The sequence below is a fragment of the Streptopelia decaocto genome (assembly GCF_964273445.1).
Source record: "Streptopelia decaocto genome assembly, chromosome: 2".
Lineage (NCBI taxonomy): Eukaryota > Metazoa > Chordata > Aves > Columbiformes > Columbidae > Streptopelia > Streptopelia decaocto.
In genome coordinates, this window is record NC_138655.1 from 109,134,505 (window position 1) to 109,156,880 (window position 22,376).

Sequence of the window (22,376 nt, forward strand, 5' to 3'; positions counted from 1 at the left end):
GCACATAACGTCTTCTGTCCTAGACTAAGAAAACTCAATTTCCTTAATAGCCTATTATGTGTATTTTTTCTCCCTGAACCTCTGTTTACATCTTTATATTCCTTTTCTCAAGGAATAGTTACCCAAAGCTATACAAAGGAACCAGGTGAGAGCTAAACATCTCTAGTTCAACTATTTACCTTCTGCATTTTCATCCACATTTTTCCACCACCCCAGTCACAGCAAAGTGTCTGGCCTTGTGCTGCTGGCATTGGTTCATTTTTACTCACTTACCGCATGTTGGTTCTGTTTGGTAGATTGGAAGATGGGATGATAATCCAAAGCATTCCTGCACTGGTCTGAACTCAGTCAAACACAGTATCTATTCCATCAAGCAGTGACAGTCACAGGGCCAAGTTAGTGTGATATTGGAGACATTAGCCAGATTCATTCTTCTCTACCTGCTTCTCATCAGAACCAACGTTTGCACCAAACAATTCTCTCTTTATACAGACGTCCTCCTTGATTCTGCTTACTCTCTCACCCTTACAGTGAAGATTTTCTGATATCCCTGGATTTACCCTCCTCCCTGTAACACACTTGATGTCTTCTCTGCCAATCCAGTAACAATCACACTCTTCATCTGTCATTTTAGGACTCCTTTTCATAGGTACATGGTGTGTTTATTTCTCTCATCGAGCTGTCATATTCATACAAACCCTTCTTCTTGGTCAGCTGTTTTGAGGTATTTTCAATACTTCTATATGTAGGTAGATTTCAGAGACAGTGTGGAGTGACTATTCAGGCTCTGTTCTCCTCCACCACCCCATCTGTCCCTTGTAACTCATAAACTGAAGTAACTTAAGTCTTCTTCTGAACATTCAAGACAAAAGTGCTCTAAAAGCAGCATATGTAGTTGCTCAAGGTGCTTTACCTAAGCTATATGCAGCCCAGCATACAGTAACACATTGGGTTGATTCACAGCATTGCAGCTCAGCATTTCATGAATCTTTTCTGCTTGAAACTCTTATCTACACCTTTCATGAAGTTCCTTTGAGGTTGTAGCTGGATTCCTCTATAGGGCAGCTGTGATGAACAAGTGTCCTGTCTGAACACTACTGAAAACAATCTCCTGGGCCCAGCACTCCAGTGTTTCATTGGAAGAATCATACAACAGTGAAGACTGAAGAGCTGACAAAAATCACAAAAGAAACATGGAAATTTTGTTTTAAATAATGTGAGAAAAATAATCAATGTGAGCAGAATGGCAGACGTTGTTTCACAGTATCACATAGATAGCAAAGAAGGGAGAGCTACTTATATTTGGAAGTAGTCATTTGTTGAGCTTCTACCACTTACCTAAAAGTGTATCTTATTTGAAAAAGTCAGAAGCTTTTCCCAAAAACTTTGACTTAATAGGTGAAAATAATATTTTTGTTAGTTTTGAAAATAGATATTATTCTGGTTTTATGTCAATTAGGCTGCCAAAGCATTTTGTTTAATTCCTATATGTTAAATGGAAAAATAACTTCCAGCAGAAAAGTTTAATAAAAGCTAAAAAAAAAAAAAAAAAAAAAAAAGATGCCCTGACTTTGTGCTGAGACTCTGACTTCAAGAAGTAAAATTAGTTCTGTTGATTTTGCTGTGAATTAAAAATATGATGAAAATAATTTCAGGACAGGATGAAAATCATTTACAAAGTAAGCTCAATATTTTATACACTAAGGGGCACTTTTCAGTCAAAACTTCATTTTGTTCTCACCTTAGAAAATTGTTTCAATGGGAAAATTTCTACCACCCATAATAATTGTATTTGTGTTCCTCACAATGTACACCAGAGGAATAACTTGTCAAATATTCAAATTACTTTGTTGCTGTGATGTGATTTGCAAATGCAATTTAAAATAAAAAAGTTTCCCAGATCACAAAAGATGACCCACTGAACAACTACAAATATAAAGCTCAGGGCTATAAAATTTGAGAAGTGATGAAGATGGAAGGCTTTTTGAAGATGGCAAGATCTAAAGATTTCTTTACATCCTTTCACTGTAAGGACTGAATTGCTGACACTAGCTTCTTATCATCCAGGCTGTGTAAGGTTAACAGTTTTCTGTTGCCTCTTTTGTTCTGTCCACAGAGAAAAACAATGACCCTTAATGAAAAATGCATGCAAGCACACAATATCAAAGGTATTTTTTGAGTGCCACTGGACTCAACCTGGGCTCTTCATACAAAACTTCAGAGAAGGATTGATGGCATTATTCAGCAGAAGAGATAAAAGGGGTTTGAAACACTGTTTTCTGAGCTACCCTAGCCTTAAGGCTGTTCCTTCCACTCTTTGTCATGCCATGTACTTCAGGGGTGGAGAAAAAAAATATAAGATAAATATGACCTATCCAGTAAAAAGAAATAAATGCTATGTTGTTTTGTGCTCTGATCAAAGGGACAAAAATATATATTGTATGCACTTAATATTACAAAATACACCAGTAGTTCACAAATCTTTTGAACAGTTTCAGAGATGACGTATAGACATTTATTTGTAAAAACCCTAAAGGTGAAAGGATGCTACAGACTACTTAATGCAGACTTCTAGATTTCTAGCCTGCAGCAGAACAGAGCTTCACCTGTGGATTTACAGATGGTCTGCATTTTGGCATTCACTCTATTAAACATAGACCAAAACCTCTAAAATACACACTGCCTGTAAAATCAGTAAGTTGAAAATTATTAGGTAAAGAACATACGGGGTCTGTCCTGTGCTTCAGAGTATCTGTTTTGTCAGAAAAAAAATAAAATAAAGGAACATAACAGAATTGAGAGCTAAATATGCTTCAAAGCATGAATATATTAAAATTCTAAACATACAGTAAGAAAAAAAAATCTATCAAGGGCTATTAAACATGAAGTTATACTTTCTGGCAAAGGAGAATGGTGGACGGGGAAGCACAAGCCTTCTACTGCCCTTGAAATATATTTACTCAGGCAGTGAGATCCTTTGAAAGACATATATTGTGAGCCATAAGGTCTCGGTTCAGAAAAGCCCTCCAGTTTATGCTTAGCTTTAAACTAATCAAATATGAGCACAGATTAATTGTTCTTTTATCAGTAGTAGTGGTAGTAGTACCTTAGTTTATTATTCTTAAGTGGAGATGAAGCAAAGCACATCTTACTATGGGTATGTTCAGGAGCCATATAAGAAACCAGAGAAGGAGGAATTTTTGCTGCCTCAGGTTCATCCTTGATAATGGTCTAGAGACCTCCCCAGGATCAGCACCTTCCAGAAAAGGCTGTGAGAGGCTACAGATCCATCACTAGCAACTACAATACACTGTATGGACCATGACAATTTCAGGTAACACTCCCTCCCTCAAGTGGCCAAAGTTGCGTGCAAATCCACTTCTATATTGTAAAGTACAATCAGCCAAGTATCAACTACCACTGTAACCACATTAAATATGGTAAATCCTTCAGCAACAAAGAAGCAAATGAAGAGATGGCCCAGGGCCTAGTAGCCACTCATTATAGATAAAAACATTTTCCAAGCCTCTACTCAGATTGCACTTGGTTTCTGCTCAAGCAGGGAGTTTGATGGCATCAGGGCGAACAGCCATGACTATGCCCAGCTGGGCCTGAAGGGAGGCCCTAGGCCCAGGGGCAGGCATGGGGGGCTGGGTAGGGACTGTACCAGCCCCTCAGGGACCTGACAGCTGGGATTACACTGAAATAGGAAAAAAAAAAAAGGGGGAAAAAAACCCCACCACACACACAAATTTTGACACCTACTTTCTGCATTTCACAGAATCACAGAATGGTTAGGGTTGGAAGGGACCTCTGCAGATCATCTAGCCCAACCCAACCATTCTGTGATTCCAAAACCATAGGTCATCACCTGAAAACTCCTTTTTTTTTTTGTCCAATACTTTTGGAATTGTGGACATCTCTTGCCTCAAATAACTGAACATTCTGTCTACCTCTCAGAGCAGCATTATCCACCAAAACTGGTAAGATCTGTTGTATGTATAACGGTACTTGCTTTATTTGCACGTATGATGCTTAAATACATTTTCAACAAGGCTCCACATGTTACATGGGGCTCTCCCAGGGCACAGAAGCTGCCACAGCAAGAACGTTACATTTAATATAGGTAGAGTCCCCAGCAGTCAGACAAGTTTTCACCTGGTGTAAGAAAATCCATGTAAAGCCAGGGAAGGCCAGCAGGCTGATGCAAGCTTACAGCACCCAAGAATATATGCCTGTATTTCGACTTCAGGTTACATTGTGTTACATTCAAATTAGAAATTTATATATATATATCATACACAGGAGAATTTTCCATAGCATAAACCCAGCATCGCAGCAGGTAAGGGCAAGATGTGAGGAAACACTCTCAATCTTCCCAGGTCCAGGGTTCCCAGGCAGGAAGGTACATGCTTCTGCACTGAATACATCGATACAGCTTATGCTTATCAATCAACCATACAGGACACATGGAAAAAAGTCTAGCCTGAAACTACTCCCACACAGCAAATGTGTTCAGGAAATGCCAAATAAAACGTAAAAAATCTCAAGCTCTCTACATAAAGCATGTCTGCATGGAAAAAGGAGGGTGTCTGGGGACAGCCTTTCCTCCCTGCTATGGGAAACAATAACATTTCCACCTGGTATATCATATGCACAAGGATGTTAGTTCTTTTTATTGGACTCGCCAGAAACAGTACAAGAGCAAGTTAACAGCACAGCACAGACATCAGAAAGTTGAAAGGTGCTGCAATTCAATAATTATGATATTTTGGCTGATGCTGTATACAAAAATCATTTTACACTGACAGAACTGGACTCTGAGCGCATCACATAGGTAGGCTGAGGCTAAACATGTTGAAGTAATTCCTAACTTTGCCTAGTCAGTGTGCAAAGCAGGGTTTCAGTATTTATTGACCCACTTCATATGGTGCCTCAACTTAGCAACTTGGCCCACAGGTTGACTAATACAGGTGGTCTGGGTCTAAATCCTGACCTTTTCCACAGAGGCACTGCCATTGCTTTTCTGCTCAACAGAACTGTTCACAAGGCCATACAATAAAGAAGGAGCAACTCGGGCCCTGATTAGGCAAAAGCTGTTGTGGAGATGAATTAACATGCTTAAAAACAAAAACAAACAACAACAAATCAACCACAAGCGATAAACACTCCCAGCTAAACAAAAATCTGTTTCCACTGATTCCAGAGAACCTGTGTGAGCCAAAGGCTGGCAAAAGAGCAAAGAAGCCCTTGAATTTCAGTTGGCCATTTCAGAGACCTGTCTCAAGAACTCAGTCCTAAACCAATGAATAACAAGTTATTGAGATACCCAGTAGCTTTTTCCCTCCTCCCTGCTCATCTATCCATAGGTCTCAGTTCTTCCAACCAAAGAAAACTACTGCTGATCACCACTGAGGATCTGCGCCCTGAGAGCCACGTGCTCCCTTGCAGGGACAAAGGTCAGAACTGCAGCACGGACATGGGTCAAGGGCAATGATTCTCCTTCACTGTTTGGAGTTCATGAGGCTGCACCGGGAGCACTGCCACATCCACTTCTGCATTAGCCAGTGAAAGAAGGATGTGGAAAAACTAGAGAGAAGTCAGGTGAGGACCACTGAGATGCTCAGTGGGCTAGAGCACTGGACATCAGAAGGGATTTGGGCTTGTTCAGCCACAAAAAGACAGAGTTAAGGGAAGGAAATATGTTCTCTTTCCAAATACCTAACTAGCCATTACAGAGAAGACCAAACCTAGCCCCACTCAGAGGCTCACAGAGAAAGGGACAGAGCAACAGTGAAAAGCTGCAACAAGGGAAATTCTGAGCAGACATGAAGCATAAAATAAATGTTAAGATGGTGAAGTGCTACAACATGCTGCTCAGAGAAGACAGGCACTCTCCTGCCTTTGAGATATTCAAGACACAACTGGACACAGTCCTGAGAAGCCTGACTTCAAAGTTATCCCTGCTCTCAGCTGGAGGTGAAGAAGTCAGCATCCACAGGTCTCTTCCAACCTACATTATTCTACAATTCTAAATCCGTACTCAAATGAAAGATCAGTCACTGGTCTGACTGAAGGAGAGAGGAAGAGACAGGGATGGGAATGGGGACTGTACAGGCTGTATATGTGATTGAGAAACACACTGAGAAATGTTCATCAAAGCAAAAGGAGAGGAAAGCATTTGCTCTCATTTTTAATAAATACGTTATGTCTTTTTCTTTTGTAAGATTAAAAAAAAGAAACAACCAAACAAAAAACCCCCAAAACAACCTTATCCTTTTTCCAAAATATGAAGAAGCCAGCCTGGTGCACTGTCCTTTCCTATTTCTTGTGCCAATGCTGGGGTGGTTTTTTTGTTGTTTTTAATTAAATAAATCAACATAAACAGCTTGCATTTATTCTGGAAAAAGTCAAAGGATGGGAAGGAGGATTGTCTTTAGGCCAGTAATTGTTTGGGTCTAGCCTACACATGCACCGCTCCAGTTAGTCCTCAAGTGAAGTGAAACACATAAAATAAGGTGATGTGAACAAAAAAAAGGGAGCAAAGTGCATGCACGTTCCAAGTATCATCAACTGATTGGTACAAACAGGTGAGGAACAATTAGCAAGATTAAAAGCAGTGACAGACAGCCCCAGACTGATCATTAAACTCTCTGTATTGGTGCGTAGGTGCTTGTTGTGCAAGAAGCAAGCAAAAGGCTTGAGCGAGTGAGCCTGTATGCACCCTTGTAAAACATTAGCACTGGTCAGTGTCAGGCATTTCCCCGCAACTGGATGGAGTAGCTGTGCAGGTTTACTCAAATTTGCTGAAACAGTTATAATTAGCCACAGATCCCAGAGTATCAGCGAACTGGAAGTATTGATTTATGCAGGCCATGGGCAGGTTAACCAGGGAAGGTCAACCGGGAATTTTATCCCAGGGCAGAGTTACAGCTAGCATAGCTGGGCAAACTCCCTCAGTGCCAGGAAAAACTTCAGCTTCTAATTGCTCCAGATTTCACAAAAAGGGCTTCTGACACCCTCCAAGTAAAAATTCCTTTTACCTCAGAATATTAGTATACACACTACTACATCTGTAAGCACAGGTGTGATTTGCAGAAAGCTGTGCAATCAGCTACAACTGAAATCCAGTCCCATGCCAAGCCAGTACAGAAAGTACATGCAGTATTAAATCCTGTGCTAGCACAGTGAACTGGATTATATTTAACCTGCAGACCCTCATCCCGCTGCGAATAAAATCAACACGAGCAGAGTCAGATCTTTAAAGAATAGCTACTATAGTGATTTGATATCAAGTTCATCACAATTTGTAATAGGCATAAATCTCTAATACTATTACGGATATAATCGGTGTTTCTTAATGTGTGGCTCTGATCTGAATTCTTTTATTCTGACAAAACTCCCACACAACTCAAGTCAAGATCAGATTTTGTATTAAAACAACTCAAAATACTAAAACAACCACAATGGGAACAAATGAAGCCTAGGTGGAAAGCTGGTTGGCACTGAATTTTTGCATATTTACTCCTGCTATGTGTACATGGGAGAAGTCTGCAGGGTCCACTGTATTTCCATGAGATTACTGATAGAAGGAAGTAGCTCTTAGTGCGAGTATGAATCACAGAAATTCTCCTGTCGATGAAGGACCATTCCCCTGATTTATCTCATACAAATCATCCACTGCCTTTTCTTTTGAGGAAAGGGAGGAAGGAAGAGCTCTAGCACTCCTACGCTCGTCAGAAACCAAAGGATCGGTCAGCTCCCAGATAGAAGTACAGGCATTTTCTCGTGTCTCTGGTAAAATTACCTACTGCAGATTTTATGGACTAAGCAACAATACACGCCCACAGATCCAGGATTAGAAAACAACCCATTGTTTTGAAATTATTATGCTCTTTACTATAGCTCAGGTTTACATAACACAGAGAGTAACTGGATTTTATATTCTACAACAGATAAACTTTTCTGGAAAATATGAGATATTCATTGTAAATTTTAACAATTTGCCTTTTTTTGCCTAATACAGCTATGAAAACATTTCATGTTAGACATTTCAGTGTTGATTTTTGTCTGCATTTGAACCCCTAGTCCTATCTTATTTTTTTTAAGTATGCTGAAAGACATTAAGAAGTTACCAAGTATCCCTTTAATTCTAAATAGGTAGCCTCCCTAAAACATAAATTCTCACCTGAAGGTGCTGGCCTTTGTTAACTATTTTGCCACTTTAGTCTTATATTAGCACTATCTTGTGGGTATCAGACCCAGCTTCTTCATTGTTCGCTAAATTCAATGCTTTAGGTCCAAGTTCTTTAATTGTCACAGCATCTTCCATTATATGAAGGTTATCCAGCCATCTGTTTGAGTCCAATTTATATTAACACATGAGTGTGATTGCTGTCCATACTGGCATAAAGTTATGGCAAAATACTCTTAAGACTGCAAATGTGAAAGCCAATTTTTTAATCTTAGTTCATAATTAATACAGAAAAAGACATTGTAGAGAAGGTACAATGTCCTCCTAAAACTTCAGGTATGAGTTGCATTTTGTTGTGGAACAAGATCTACAGAGCTAAATCTGTTTACCGCATTCAGGACAGACAGACCCTCACAGCAGATGTGGTAAAGCAGGAGCACTTAGCTAGCGGCTTTTCATCCGGACCAAACACTGGTTGCGTACCAGCTTCCCATTGCAACAAGCATCCCAGGCCCGTGTCCAGTTGCGTTTCCCAATGATTACTGTCATCCATTCCAATGGATGCCTAGTCTGGCCACGTATCAGTGTCCAGTGTATGACTTCTACATGTCTCTGTTTCACAACTGTTCAGTAACTTTGTAGTTGTGCATCAAAGTAGCCCGGCCCGAAAGTCTTCTCTCTTTGTGCACAAAAGCATTAGGTCAGGGATAAGAAAGTGACGTGCTCTCACAGCTTGTTTTGCTAATACTGTAAGGACCAGGCTAACTGTGTTTAGGATGCGGACCCAATTTTTTCCTGGGTGAACATGAATGCAACTTTTCTCTCCAGCATTGTACAGTGATACCCCCCTGCCCACGCAAGGGGATTTACACCCTTCAGGTGAGACCCTGCCTCATGCCACATCTCATTTTGCTAGGGGAGACACTGGCTAGAGATATGGATGCAGACAATGCACCATGTTTCCACAGAGCAACCTAAAACTGTATTCTCTGTCTCCCAGAGTCACCATTTCTGGAAGGCTGAGGGATGCAAGGTAGAAACCCTCCCTGCCACACTGAAGCAGGCACTAGCAGCACAGAAAGGCATGTTCAGGAAGAAGGAACTGAGTTATCAACAACCTAAATTAAATGAGGAAAGTCTGTATGAACTAAGCTCTTTCAAAAGTCCCAGAATTAAAAACTTCGGACAAAATACACTATCTTTTTCAGACTTGTCAGTACTATAGCAGGTAATTTCGCCCTGATAGGAAACTACATGCTCAGTAGCCAGTTTAGATGTAGACATAAACTGTTGGTTTACATACCTCACAAGTAGAAATGAATTTGTGAACTCCTTTCAGAAAGTCTTGTCCCACCTTCTGCTATTTCCGCTTTTTTTTTTTTTTTTTTTAATAAGAGTTAATAAAAGAGACAGAAATCCATCACAATCCACTGGAGGTGGTTTTTTTGTCAACACTTAATGATAACATCTTCCCTGAAACAACTGAAAATGCCCTGAGCTTCAGAGAGAGAAGAGGAATAACAAGTGCTTTGCATTTCAGACTGAATTTTCACTGTCTTTTTTTTTTTTTCAGATCCATTAAATGTGCAAATATTCTATGATGCATTCATGTGTAAAAAAAAATTTGCTTTCATGCAAATAAGGAATCTTTCTGTATAATGGGGTGTAAGAAATATCCTTCTTTGAACAAGAGGACGGAAAAGTCTGGGACACATTTATATTGCTACTTCAATCCCACAAAAACTTCTGGAAACAGATACTACTGAGTAATCCAACACCACTATTAAACAGCGTATTTTGTGGTAAGCTTTTGGTAGGATGGGCTACTGATGGACATTAGCAAACAGACTTTGGCATAAATGCTTTAAGTCAAACTGGGAATTGGATACTAGATGGTAAAAAAAAAAATGACTTATTGCTCACAAAAACAGATCCTTCAGAAAAGTGACTTAGCAACCTCGCTACTGCATAGTCCTTCCTTTAAAATATTTTTTTAAATATTGTCCAGTTTTTTAAATTTGTTTTCAGATAAACACTGCTTATAGAAAACAGCCCTTAATTGCAAACACATGTTCTTGATCAGTGTTGTCAGTCCATATTTGAACCATATTTGCATGAGGTTGCTCCCCCTGTCTTGACATGATGCTATGTCACAGCTCCTGGAGATGTGACTCTTTAAGGAGTTAAGATGCCATTCAGCTGGCACATGTTTATTAGCTAATGGTTGCCTAAATTCCCTCCTGGTTTCCTTCTCAGCTTGGCTGTAAAATCAACCTAGATTCTAAGCCAGCTTCTGAATTAACATTTATTTTTACACCAATATGAAACTTTGCACAAAAGATGCTGGCACTATATTTGCAACAAATGTGTTCTTGCATTGGTGCTACAGGAAAACAATGTGGTGGTGTTAAGAACAAACCCTCTTCAGCTCTGCAGAACACCAGTGAGGTTTGCCTTCTCTGGAACATGCTTTTCAGACCCTGGAAGTATGGATTTCATAAGCAGTTTTTTTTTAGTACAAGAACAGAAGTAAGTTCAAAAGCCCTGGGGTACGCATAGCACCTTGACTTCACTGAATCTGGAGTGACAGCACTCCTGGGCTAAACCCCAAGGCAACTATTTGGGTGAAGTTCCTGCAGGCTCAGCTGGAGCTCCCAATAAAAAACAAGCTTATGAATGAAGCCCACTGTGGATTCCTTCAGCTTGCACTTCATGTACTACTGTCTTAATTAGTAGGCAATTTTGCTCACCATGGCATCTTCCCTGTCTTTCAGTGTTTCCTCAGGTATTCAGCACTGCCTATGTGAGGTACCATGACTTTATACCCAGTTTCCCACCACAACAGGGAGGACCTTGGTCAGCCCTACAGATCCTGAGGAAATAGCCCAGTTCCAGCAGTAGCATCCGTTCCTCTTCTCACACACAACAGGAGGCAAATAAAACTAACATTCAGTGCTCTTTGAAAGCCTGCAATGTTCGAAAGCTCGGTACTGATTTTTAAACGCACAATCATCTCTGAAGTGTACAGCTGTGCTCACCTACCAGGTTACCTGATGGCACAACAAAAGTCAAATCATTTACTAAATGGCTCTGGTGGTTAAGTTTGCAACAACTTGTTTGGTTAGACGAAGAAAGAAAGGGAACGAGAAAGCAGGAAGGAAAGGATGATGTGAGAGGGACAAAGAAGGAAAAAAGGAGATGAAAAAATATGAAGGAAGGTACAACCATGCTCATCTTAACTCTACTGACACGTGTTTGCTGAGAATTAAGTAGGACTGTGTTTAGAGAGATGCTGTCAAGAAAGTTACATTTTGACAGTTTGCAAGACTATCACATTATGAGGAATATGTTAGTTTCTTTACTAATTCATCCAGAAACTACTTGAGAATATAGTGGGAAGGCGGTACTACTTAAAAAAAAAAAAAAAAAAAATCCCTGCACTGTTATACTTCCACATTTTTTGAAATCCAAATTTCGTATTTCAAATTCATACCTCATCTCCAAATGTCTGCTTGGTTTTGGATCTCAGACAGCCATCTTCTCACCTAGACATTAACCTCATTCTGTTGTGGTTGTTTTCTACTTGCTGCTCCACATATAATGAATCAGCTCTTTCACCACTTCCTGAATGTGGTCCTGCAGTGACCGGGCTGTGGTTGCAGCCGCTGTCCGTATACCCACCCACCCATCCCTCCATCCCCTGGCTGGGGTCCCTTTGGTTACTACCATGCACTTTTCTCCCTACATGTTTCTTCCTTGAGCAAGGTCAGCCATGGGGATATCTGCCCTAAGTCCACACCAGACCAAGCTGCCTCTGGACTGAGCTGTGAACTCCTGCCTCTCTTCAGCCCAGAATGCACCCTTGAAATTTTGTTTTTCTTTGTTCCGCCTTTGATCTCGGCACTTCTGTTTCCCCTGTGATAAGAGTGTGGCTAGTACAGATCTGAAAAACATAAGGCAATTAATTAATTTCTTTCCTCTCTGATTAGCCTCATTAATGATTCCTTATGATTTTTACAGGACTAAAATTTGTCCTCTACTTAAAATTACTGACAATTTTATTTTGAAAAAATGATTTTGTGCTCACAGCAGATTCATTTCACCAGTGTGCCTTATGTATTTAAAAATTTAATCCAAACTGCATAGAGTGGCTACAACAATGTGAAATGATAACACTCACATAAACCAACAAGGATTTAGGTGATAATGGCAAGCTGAACAACTGGAAGCCTAGTTTAAATATAAGCAACAGCGTCCACACAGAGACCTGTACATGTTTAATAACTGTATCACAATTTTATTTATTCCTTTAGATGCTCTGCATGCAAATAAGTCTTTAAACAACTTCCTGAATCTAAACCTAATATATGCATTTTATGTGAAAAAAAAAAAAAAAATCAATGTCATTTATCAGATTTCTAAGATTGATTATTCTCCACAGAAAATGGATCACCTTTATCCAATCAAACTTCTTCTCTGTATGCAGTGCTTTATCTGCTTCTGTTTTGTGCTTAATGTGTATTAACCCTCGTGCATGTGGGTCACTTAACTGGGCTTTGCTGAGACAAAGTGTAAACCATCAGTAGAAATAACTGAGTTGCTGTGGCGCTGCAGACCATCACCCACCTCAGCTACATACCACCAATCCCTTATAATTCTGTAAGGACACGGGCAAATGCTTACCGATGATCACAGCTGATAAAGGAAATTCAGTGTCTGTGTTCTTTACACAATTTTTATTTTCTCAAAACTCCTGTTTTGTTAAAAATAAAATATTAGTCTATTCTTACAGTGCTTTTCAAATTGAAACCTGCGAAAAGTAGGATTGACAATTTCTGGTAGGCATGTACAGAGATGTGCATGCTATAATGGCATTTTGTGAAATGTTTCTGGAAAAAATAATAGGGGTTTGTTTGCTAATCTAGACTAGAAATTGTTTTTTAAATGGCTTGTTTTAGTGACAGCCCAAGACTTGGCAGGCCCTCCTCTCCTCTTTTGTATCATAGATAAAGAGAATTGATTGCAGTTCACAGACTGTAGCACTGGGCTCTGTATCACTACAAAGCACAGATTTAACAGTCTTGTGGGTACAAAAAAGTGGGGCGAAAGTGACTCCAAGCTGAGACTTCAAGGGAACACCAAAGGAATTAGTCTCTTACAGACACAGAGAGAACAAGCAGAAGATCTTATCTGGGAGGGTGCAGGGGGGGATGTCAGAAAAGAGGTGGTAAGAACAACAACAGGAACAACTGAGAAGTAGTAGCAGGGCACTGGGAGTCAGAGACCAGAGATTTGAAGTGTGGTCCAGCCCCTGACTTCTATGTGCCACCACCCAAAGGAAGGTCATTGAACCCTCCCATTACCCCATCAACCTTCGTACTTGGTAAAATTCTGTTTAGGTATTTTCTAAGTCCTTTGTCCACACCAGTCCTCAATTCTGCAGTGTCTCACGGGTGCTCCTGTCCTACAGATAACGAAGAATAATTACTGAGAAAACAAAAAGAAAGGTAGAGCAGCCAGGAAGAGGAAAAACAGGCTATTTCCTGCATTAACTTCATCATACCACAAACAGACACTTCAGAAATGTTATACATGTCTTTACCATAGGCCTATGTTATAACTTATGCTCTTAAACAGATTAATAAACTCCAGTTAGCACAGACTCAACATGACAAAACAAACTGCTTTTACAGGTTGGTCATTGGTTTATGATTCCAGCAAGTATTGACTAAGTAGCTACTCATTCGGTCAGAAACAAATTATCTTGTACTCAAGAACTGCAAAGGCTCAGTGATGCACAGCACTGATGCTGCAGAACATTTAGCGAAGAGCAACCCAGCACTCAAAACACTTCAGATTGCAGGCTCCAAACAGCTGAGTTTGCAGCGTAGCCCAATGAACCAAACCAAACAATACTTCCCTAGGGAAAATACTGTCCCTGTTGAAGCACTAGAGCCATCTGCTACCCTTTCTCCCCCCACTCCGCAGTCTCCAAGGTGAGCAGGACTGGCATAGCAAGCAGTGACTGCTGCCTAAGCAGAGGCTTTGGTAGGCATGAATCCCACTGTGCATATTTTAGGCAGGTGAAAAAAAGCCCCCTGCCATCTCCAGGCAAGTTTGGGAAGCTATGGTCCTCTTCGTGTGGGCAACTGCAAAAATGAAAGTGTTAAAAGGCACCTTTTACCCTTCTCTCACCTCTCCAAATTGGAGAAATACGGATTTGATGGGTGGACTGTTCAGTGGATGAGGAACTGGCTGAATGGTTGCATCCAGAGGGTAGCAGTCAATAGGCCAATGTCTGGATAGACACCAGTGACAAGTCATGTCCCTCAGGGGTTCATACTGGGAGCAGTACAGTTTAATATCTTCATCAATGACATAGACAGTGGGATCAAGTACACCCTCAGCAAGTTTGCTGATGACACCAAGCTGAGTGGACCAGCTGACACGCCTGAGGGACAGGACACCACCCAGAGGGACCTGGACAACGTGGAGTAGTGGGCCCATGCAAATCTCATGAGGTTCAACAAGGCCAAGTGCAAGGTCCTGCACCTGAATCAGGGCGACACCCAGTATCAATACAGGCTGGGGGATGCAGGGATGGAGAGCAGCCCTGCAGAAAAGGACTTGGGGGTCCTGGTGGATGAAAGATTGGACATGAGCTGGCAATGTGCACTTACAGCCCGGAAGACAAATCGTACCCTGGGCTGCATCAAAAAGAGCATGGCCAGCAGGTTGAGGGAGGTGATTCTGCACCTCTGCTCTGCTCTGGTGATACCCCTCCTGGAGTCCTGTGTCCAGCTCTGGAGCCCTCAGCACAGGAAAGACATGGACCTGTTCGAGAGGGGCCAGAGGAGGCAACAAAAATGATCAGAGGGGTGGAACAGCTCTGCTGTGAGGACAGGCTGGGAGAGTTGGGCTTGCTCAGCCTGGAGAAGAGAAGGCTCTGGGGAGACCTTATTGCAGCCTTTCAGTACTTAGAATGGACCTATGGGGACAAACTTTTTAGCAGAGCCTGTTGTGACAGGACAAGGTGTGATGGTTTTAAACTAAAGGAGGGAAGATTCAGGCTAGATAGGAGGAAGAAATTTTTTACAATGAGGATGGTGAAACACTGGCACAGGTTGCCCAGAGAGGTCTCTCATCCCTGGAGACATTCCAGACCAGGCTGGACAGGGCTCTGAGCAACCTGATCTGGTCAAAGATGTCCCTGCTCATTGCAGGGGGAGTGGACTAGATGACCTTGGAAGGTCCCTTCCAACCCAAACTATTCTGTGATGCAACAGCACTTTCTTGACCCGATGGAAGTGACCATGAGGAAGAGTGTGTTACACAGTAACTCACAAGATCATTGTTAACATTGCATAAGGGGAGAAAACTGGATGAGGAGAAATGGGTTATCTTCTGTCAAGTAGCATGGAAAACATCACACGAGAACCTAACAGAAAGGAGCCCTGGGGGTTTTCTCTCCACTTTCTCCCACACTTGGAACCTAGACAAACAGAATCTACCTCTACCTTTTAACTGATGCACTAGAAACTAGAACAACTGAAAGCAACCAGTACTTTAGTAACAGCTCTATTCGGTTTGGTTGGGAGAGTCATATGATAACTCCAGCTAGATCACAGGGAATGCTGACAAGCAAAGAAAACCACTTGTAAATTTTGAGGCAAGAAGAAAGAACACACTCCTCTATATCTAGGAAAGCTAGAATAGGAAATAAAGGGTTTGAACTGGAAAAAAAAAATATATATATATATATATTCAGTGAGAAGATAACTTTCTGAGTGGAGGTGCTTAAGACATGGCATAGATAATTCTAGGGAAGCAGCAAAATCTTCACCATTACATATGTTAAAAAGCTGGCAATAAAATCACTACTAAGGAATAATTTTAAATACAGTTGATTCGGCTTTTGCTTAGAAAAATGGGCCAGATGACCACTTCCACTCCCTTTTTTTCTACAGTTTCTATGGAAAAGAAATTAAAAAGGGAAATTCAAGTTTTTATTACACTGGAACCTAAAGCTAGAAGAATCTGCACTGTGTAGTTTAGACCATGCCATTCACATGATACATTATTGACTTCTAATTGGTTTTGTTTAAAAACCTCAGAGATTAACGATTAGCTCTTCAGAGATGACATTGTCTCTTCGTTGCGTGTGAGTGTGCCAGCACAGCCCTAAATGCTGAGGTCTGTCATAATACTGTACTGACTTCTATGTACTAGATTTTATAATATCTGTGGGGCAAATTTTTTAAGTAATTTGACAGTAATTTGTTTTTATCAACATGAGGTTGCTAGAACCAAAAAATCATATTGCAGGCAGGTCGGCACAAGTAAATATATGTAGCTTGGTTTCACAAATATATGCTTCCATACAGATACCCACCTGCTGCCTCAGAGCTCATGTCATCAGTTACAGAACACACAATGTGTACAGATCTGTCAAATTCCATCCTGAGGGTAGAGGGGTGTGTTATACTTTTGCTTTATGGAATAGCCTCCTTTACAACACTAGTTCTGAAGTTCTCATAAACTGGAGTATTTGCTGCTTTGACTGTTGGCTGAAACCAAATATATTACTGACTAGAAGCTCAAAGTGAAAAAACACAGTAGATGGATTTTTCAAGAGCTACTCAAGAAACACCCAGAAACAAGTCTTACTTGAACCCAAGTTTCAGTAGCAGTGTAAAAGCACCAACTGTGTTTATTATGCAAGGGTGGTGAAACCCTGGAAGAGTCTTCCTGGAGAGGTGGTCAATGCCCCATGCCTGCTAGTATTGAAGAGGCATTTGGACAACGTCCTTCATACCAGGCTTTAACTTTTGGTCAACCCAGAAATGATGAGGCCATTAGACTAGATGGTCATTGCAGATCCCTTGCAACTGAACTATCCTATTCTATTCACTTAGAGGTCTTGGGTTACAAAACAGAGGACAAGGAGATCAGTAGTGTTATGATTTGGGTTAGCAGCTTGAATTCAAACTTCCGGAGGAACCCAGGGACACAAACTCAGCCTTTTCATTCAAGTAATCTTGTCATCATAAATGACTCAGCCAGCCTCAGTTACCAATGCATCTGTTAAGGTTTCAGTATAAACAAACATTTAAATGCATCAGTGTTTCATTTACTTTTCTGACTGGGATGTGAGCTCCTAAATTGCTCTGATGCTTTTAAAATTTTAATCCAGATTCTCTAGATCCCTGTTGGCAGCTTCCAGCAGATGCTGCAAGCTCAGCACATTCACATTTCTTGAATTTTTGGGAAAAAAAAGTCATTGAAGAAACGTAGTGAAGAGCAGTGCAATTTAGTGGGACACTCATTGATTGAAAATCAAGGTGCCATGGCACATGTGCTGCCACCAAAAGTACCATCTTCTGGATGATGTAAAAAACTGAGTGACCAATTATTATTTCTAGTTGTTTAAAATTGGGTTTCATTTGAGTACTAGACTGGTCCAGACCATTTTAGACAATTGCCTTCTTCCCCTCATTAGCACTTCACGGTCAAATGTCTAATTTTTTTTTTTTAGCCCTACACTATTTTTTTAATGTCATTTGCCATAGCAAGCCATCAACACATTTACCACACATATTTCCATAATGTAGCATAATCTAAATATTTCTGTCATATTAATATTTTTTCTTATATCAAGTCTGCTTTATCAAAGATTGATGATTACTTTTGTTTAAACGAAGAAAACAGCAAAAGGATGATCCATGTAATGCTTAGTTTTAACACTTCTAATGCAAAACAGATTTGCCCAATGTGAGATGTTTCCATGTCAGTTATCTCACTTTTGTCATATGAATAATCACTAGACACACATGGATATGGGCACGTGCACTACCTACATCGCACAACTAAAATTTGTTGAAGACTGCAAGGAATTGAAGATAATGATAGCATCATTAGAAAAATAGTTTCCATAGATGAAGGTTTAGGTTTTACAGTCACTCCATGTTTTTCATACATATGTCACATCAATAACAAATAATAGAAAGCTATGTATAAATGTTTTATAAACACAATTGACTGTAGGGACCCATTAAGTAAACTGAAGGTGTCCAAATACAATCTAAGCAACAAGATAAAACAACTCAGATTGTATTTAAAATCTCTTTAAGCCAGTGTGATATTACACACCTGTCACAAAGCCATCCTATTCACACCATTAGAAATCAGATAAGTTATAGACTTTTAACTACTAGATACAATTCACTTGTCATCAAGTACCCAAAGCAGACAAACAAAACTATCATTCTGTATCATCTCCATTTGGGGGCTTTATTTTTTTTTTTTCCAAGGTAAAGTTTTAGCAAAAATAATGAAGGATTTTATGTTGCATAACCATAAAGGAACTCAAAGCTAGCCAGAAGTGTAGGCATGAGAGAACGGATATGCACAGTGCATGCAATAAATACACGCCTATGACATGAAGAGGGAAGCAGGGATACACAGTACTGTGACCTACTCTGTGTCAGGCCACCAACAGCTTTCATTCCCTGTAAACAAGCAATGTTTAGACCCATTGACAGAAGAAACAACCACCATAGATGCCACCATGATGCCAAAATTGCCAGATACCCAGTTGCAATACATGAAGATCAAATCAGACCATTTTTCCCTGTGTTAGCATGGCTGATCACTGAAGTAGAGGCCGAGCAGCCCAGCCCTCAGAGCCCACCAGCATCCCCAGTTTACACCCAAGGCACCTGCCAGGCTCCAGGCAGGAGCCTGGGATTGATGCATGAGCCCTTGGGACTGACGCATGAGCAGCCTTTGCCAGGACACCAGGACCTCGGGCACTCAGATTAAGGGGTGCTCTCTGCTATGCCCACACATTTCTGTAAACAAAACCTCCCACGTTTGAATAGACACACCTGGAAGCGGTACATGTCGTTTTTAAGACTTACACCAATGCTTTTAGCAGTTAATTGTAACAACACTGACAAAAACACATGGAAATTGGTAATTTTTAGGCTTCTACTGTATTTTTAGGCTTCTACTCCAACTACCAAACCAGCTCAACTCGCAGCATGAAGTCATCAGATCACTCCAAACTATTGAAGAAGAGTATTATTATGTGTTTTACTCAAAAACAGTTGCAGTCTAAACCTGCAAGAGTGGAAATGCATCACGACTTTGGTATTGAAAAGGCTAGTCCTTTATGACCTTGTATGCTAGACAGGAATATTTGAAAGGGAAACTCCTTCACTTGCTTGTGATAACCTCAACTATTAGATTCTTAAATAATGACATGATTACATATGAGACTTTTCTACAAATTAATTGTTGCAATTTTGACTCCCTTGGAGCTCCACAGAGTTCAATGTGCGGCAAAAAAAGGCTTTATAGGCAGTGAAGTATGAGAAATAGCGGTCATAAAATAATCTCCTTTAATTCTCCAGAGCCCTATTGCATAGTGCATGTAACAACATAGGACATGTGCTAGAGGGGAATAAAGGTTTTATTTGCCCTCACAAGAGATGACTTGCAACGCTTGCTGACAACTGTGCCTCCCAAATTCATGCTGAGAACACCTTTATAACAAACCATACTAATAGCTGATAGAGATGCTAAATATAGTCATACACAAATGCTCTTCTGCTTGGTTTAATGTCTCTATCTGTGGTCCTCTTCTGAGACACCCAACAGCTAAACAGGAGTTAATTGTGTGGAACATTTATACCTATCAGCTTTTATTAGTGAAGACGAACAAAATAAACAACAGCCAACAAGGGCCTTATTTTTGATCAGAAACTCCTGCAATTTTCCCCCGACTTTGCCGCTTGTGCATTTCCAGGATTCAGTAACACAAGAATCGGCACCGACTTTTCCCGAGAAATAAAACCACCATCAGCCGCACAGCACTTCGACCGGCCTCATGGCATCCCGAGAAGCTCCCCAGAACCGAAGCGCCAGCACCCCCGGCTCCGGGACCCCGCGGGTTTCTGTCACACCGCAGCAGCCGGCGGGCTCAGTCCGCCGGGTGAGCGCAGCACGCAGGATCCCTTCAGCCGGGGATGAGCCGGAGCGGGTATTAAAGGAAAGGCAATCCTCTTAGGAGGGCTGGCGGCGGGCGGCGAGGCGAGGCAAACCCTTATTTCCCCACCGGGGCGACAGCCCGGCCGCCCCGCCACGGTGCGCAGCCACCCGGCCTACCTACCCCCGCGGGGAGCCCCGCTCCGCCTGAAGGGCGAGGAAGCGGCGACTCGCCCGGGCCTGCGGCAGGTGGACACCGGCACCGCCCGCACCGCCGCCTCCCCGCAAAGGGGAGCGACGCGCTGGCGGGTGGCGGGGGGCAGCGGCAGGGCCGGGCGGGGGGCGGCTGCCCCGATTAAATGGGTCAGTTACATAATAACGGGTGTCGTGTGTCCCCCCCCCTCCCTCCAAACTCCCCCCGGCGGCAGCTCCGCGCCCCGCGGGCAGGGAGAGGAGAAGCCGCAGCGGCGGGCGAGCGGGGCCGCCTCCCGTCGCGGACCCCGGGCAGCGCCGCCACCGTCGCCTTCCTCCTGCTGCCCCCCGGGGCAAGGCCGCCCCTCCCTACCCACCCCCCGGTCCCGCAGCGCACCTTCTCCTGGGCGCGGTTGAGGCGCTTCTGGACGTTTTTGGCGAAGATGCCGGTCTTCATGTCGGCCATGGCTGGCGGCGGGGATGGGGAGGGTAGGGGGGGAAAGGCGGGCGAGGCAGAGCCCGGCGGCGGCGAGCGGCAGCGGCGAGGCAGGGATGGAGGGATGGATGGAGGGAGAGCGAGGAGGAGGAGGGTGAGGAGGAGGAGCAGGGCCTTAAAGACACAGCGGGGAGAGGCGGGGCCGCCGCGGCCTCAGGTGAGCCACGGGCCCCCCCGCCGCGGCCCGCCCCCGGACCCCGGGGAGGCGGCTGCCGGGCCCCCGCAAGGCGGGCACGTTGTGTCCGGGCCATGAGGCTATTCCTATAGGTCATAAAAAACATGAAGAGAGAGAATGGGTGAAGATTTCCAGAAGCCACCAGCTGTGTGCTGACGGATGGCCACGTCCACTACCAGCACAAGCCCTGCTGGTACAGCTGGAAAGCACGATGCACCTGTGGATTTCCCTAGACATTTCCACAGAATCACAGAATGTCACGGATTGGAAGGGACCTCGAAAGATCATCTAGTCCAATCCCCCTGCCAGAGCAGGAACACCCAGATGAGGCTACACAGCAAGGTGTCCAGGCGGGTTTTGAATGTCTCCAGAGAAGGAGACTCCACAACCTCCCTGGGCAGCCTGTTCCAGTGCTCTGGCACCCTCACTGAGAAGAAGTTTTTTCTCAAATTTAAGTGGAACCTCCTGTGTTCCAGTTTGTACCCACCGCCCCTTGTCCTATCACTGGTTGCCACTGAGAAGAGCCTGGCTCCATCCTGCTGACACTCACCCTTTACATATTTATAACCATTAATGAGGTCACCCCTCAGTCTCCTCTCCTCCAAGCTAAAGAGCCCCAGCTCCCTCAGCCTTTCCTCATAAGGGAGGCGCTCCACTCCCTTCATCATCTTTGTTGCCCTGCGCTGGACTCTCTCCAGCAGTTCCCTGTCCTTCTGGAACTGAGGGGCCCAGAACTGGACACAATATTCCAGATGTGGTCTCACCAGGGCAGAGTAGAGGGGGAGGAGAACCTCTCTCGACCTACTAACCACCCCCCTTCTAATACACCCCAGGATGCCATTGGCCTTTTTGGGCACAGTGCTGGCTCATGGTCATCCTGCTTTCCACCAGGACCCCCAGGTCCCTTTCCCCTATGCTGCTTTCTCATAGGTCGTTCCAAACTTACACTGGAACCTGGGGTTGCTCCTGCCCAGATGTAAGACTCTACACCTGCCCTTGTTAGATTTCATTAAATTTTTCCCCGCCCAACTCTCCAGCCTGTCAAGGTCTCACTGGATGGCAGCACAGCCTTCTGGAGTGTCCACCAGTTCAGAGCCGCTCCCAGTTTCAAAGTTCAGTTTTGGGGCTGCACGATGATAAGCCCCCAGCACAGTACTGGGAGCTGCAGTTCAGAGTGCTGCACCCCTTGCTGGGCCCAAGCAGTGTTTCGTAGAATGACAAAATGTCCTGAGTTGGAAGGGACTCATAAGAATCATCGAGTCCAGCTCCTGTCCCTGCATATGGCAACCCTGCAGTTCACACCATGTGTCTGAGGGTGCTGTCCATTCTCT

General features: G+C 42.8%; 1 protein-coding gene across 1 annotated transcript in view; it reads right to left on the bottom strand.

Annotated features, from left to right (window-relative positions):
• The window catches only part of AMPH (amphiphysin), a gene marked incomplete at its 5' end in the record, with an annotated part of 117,139 nt that extends 96,299 nt beyond the window's left edge, over positions 1-20,840 (bottom strand). The window contains one exon of the mRNA XM_082044837.1: positions 20,772-20,840. Coding sequence (XP_081900963.1) covers positions 20,772-20,840 — 69 coding nt within the window. The remainder of the gene's footprint in view (positions 1-20,771) is intronic.
• Positions 20,841-22,376: the final 1,536 nt, after the last annotated feature.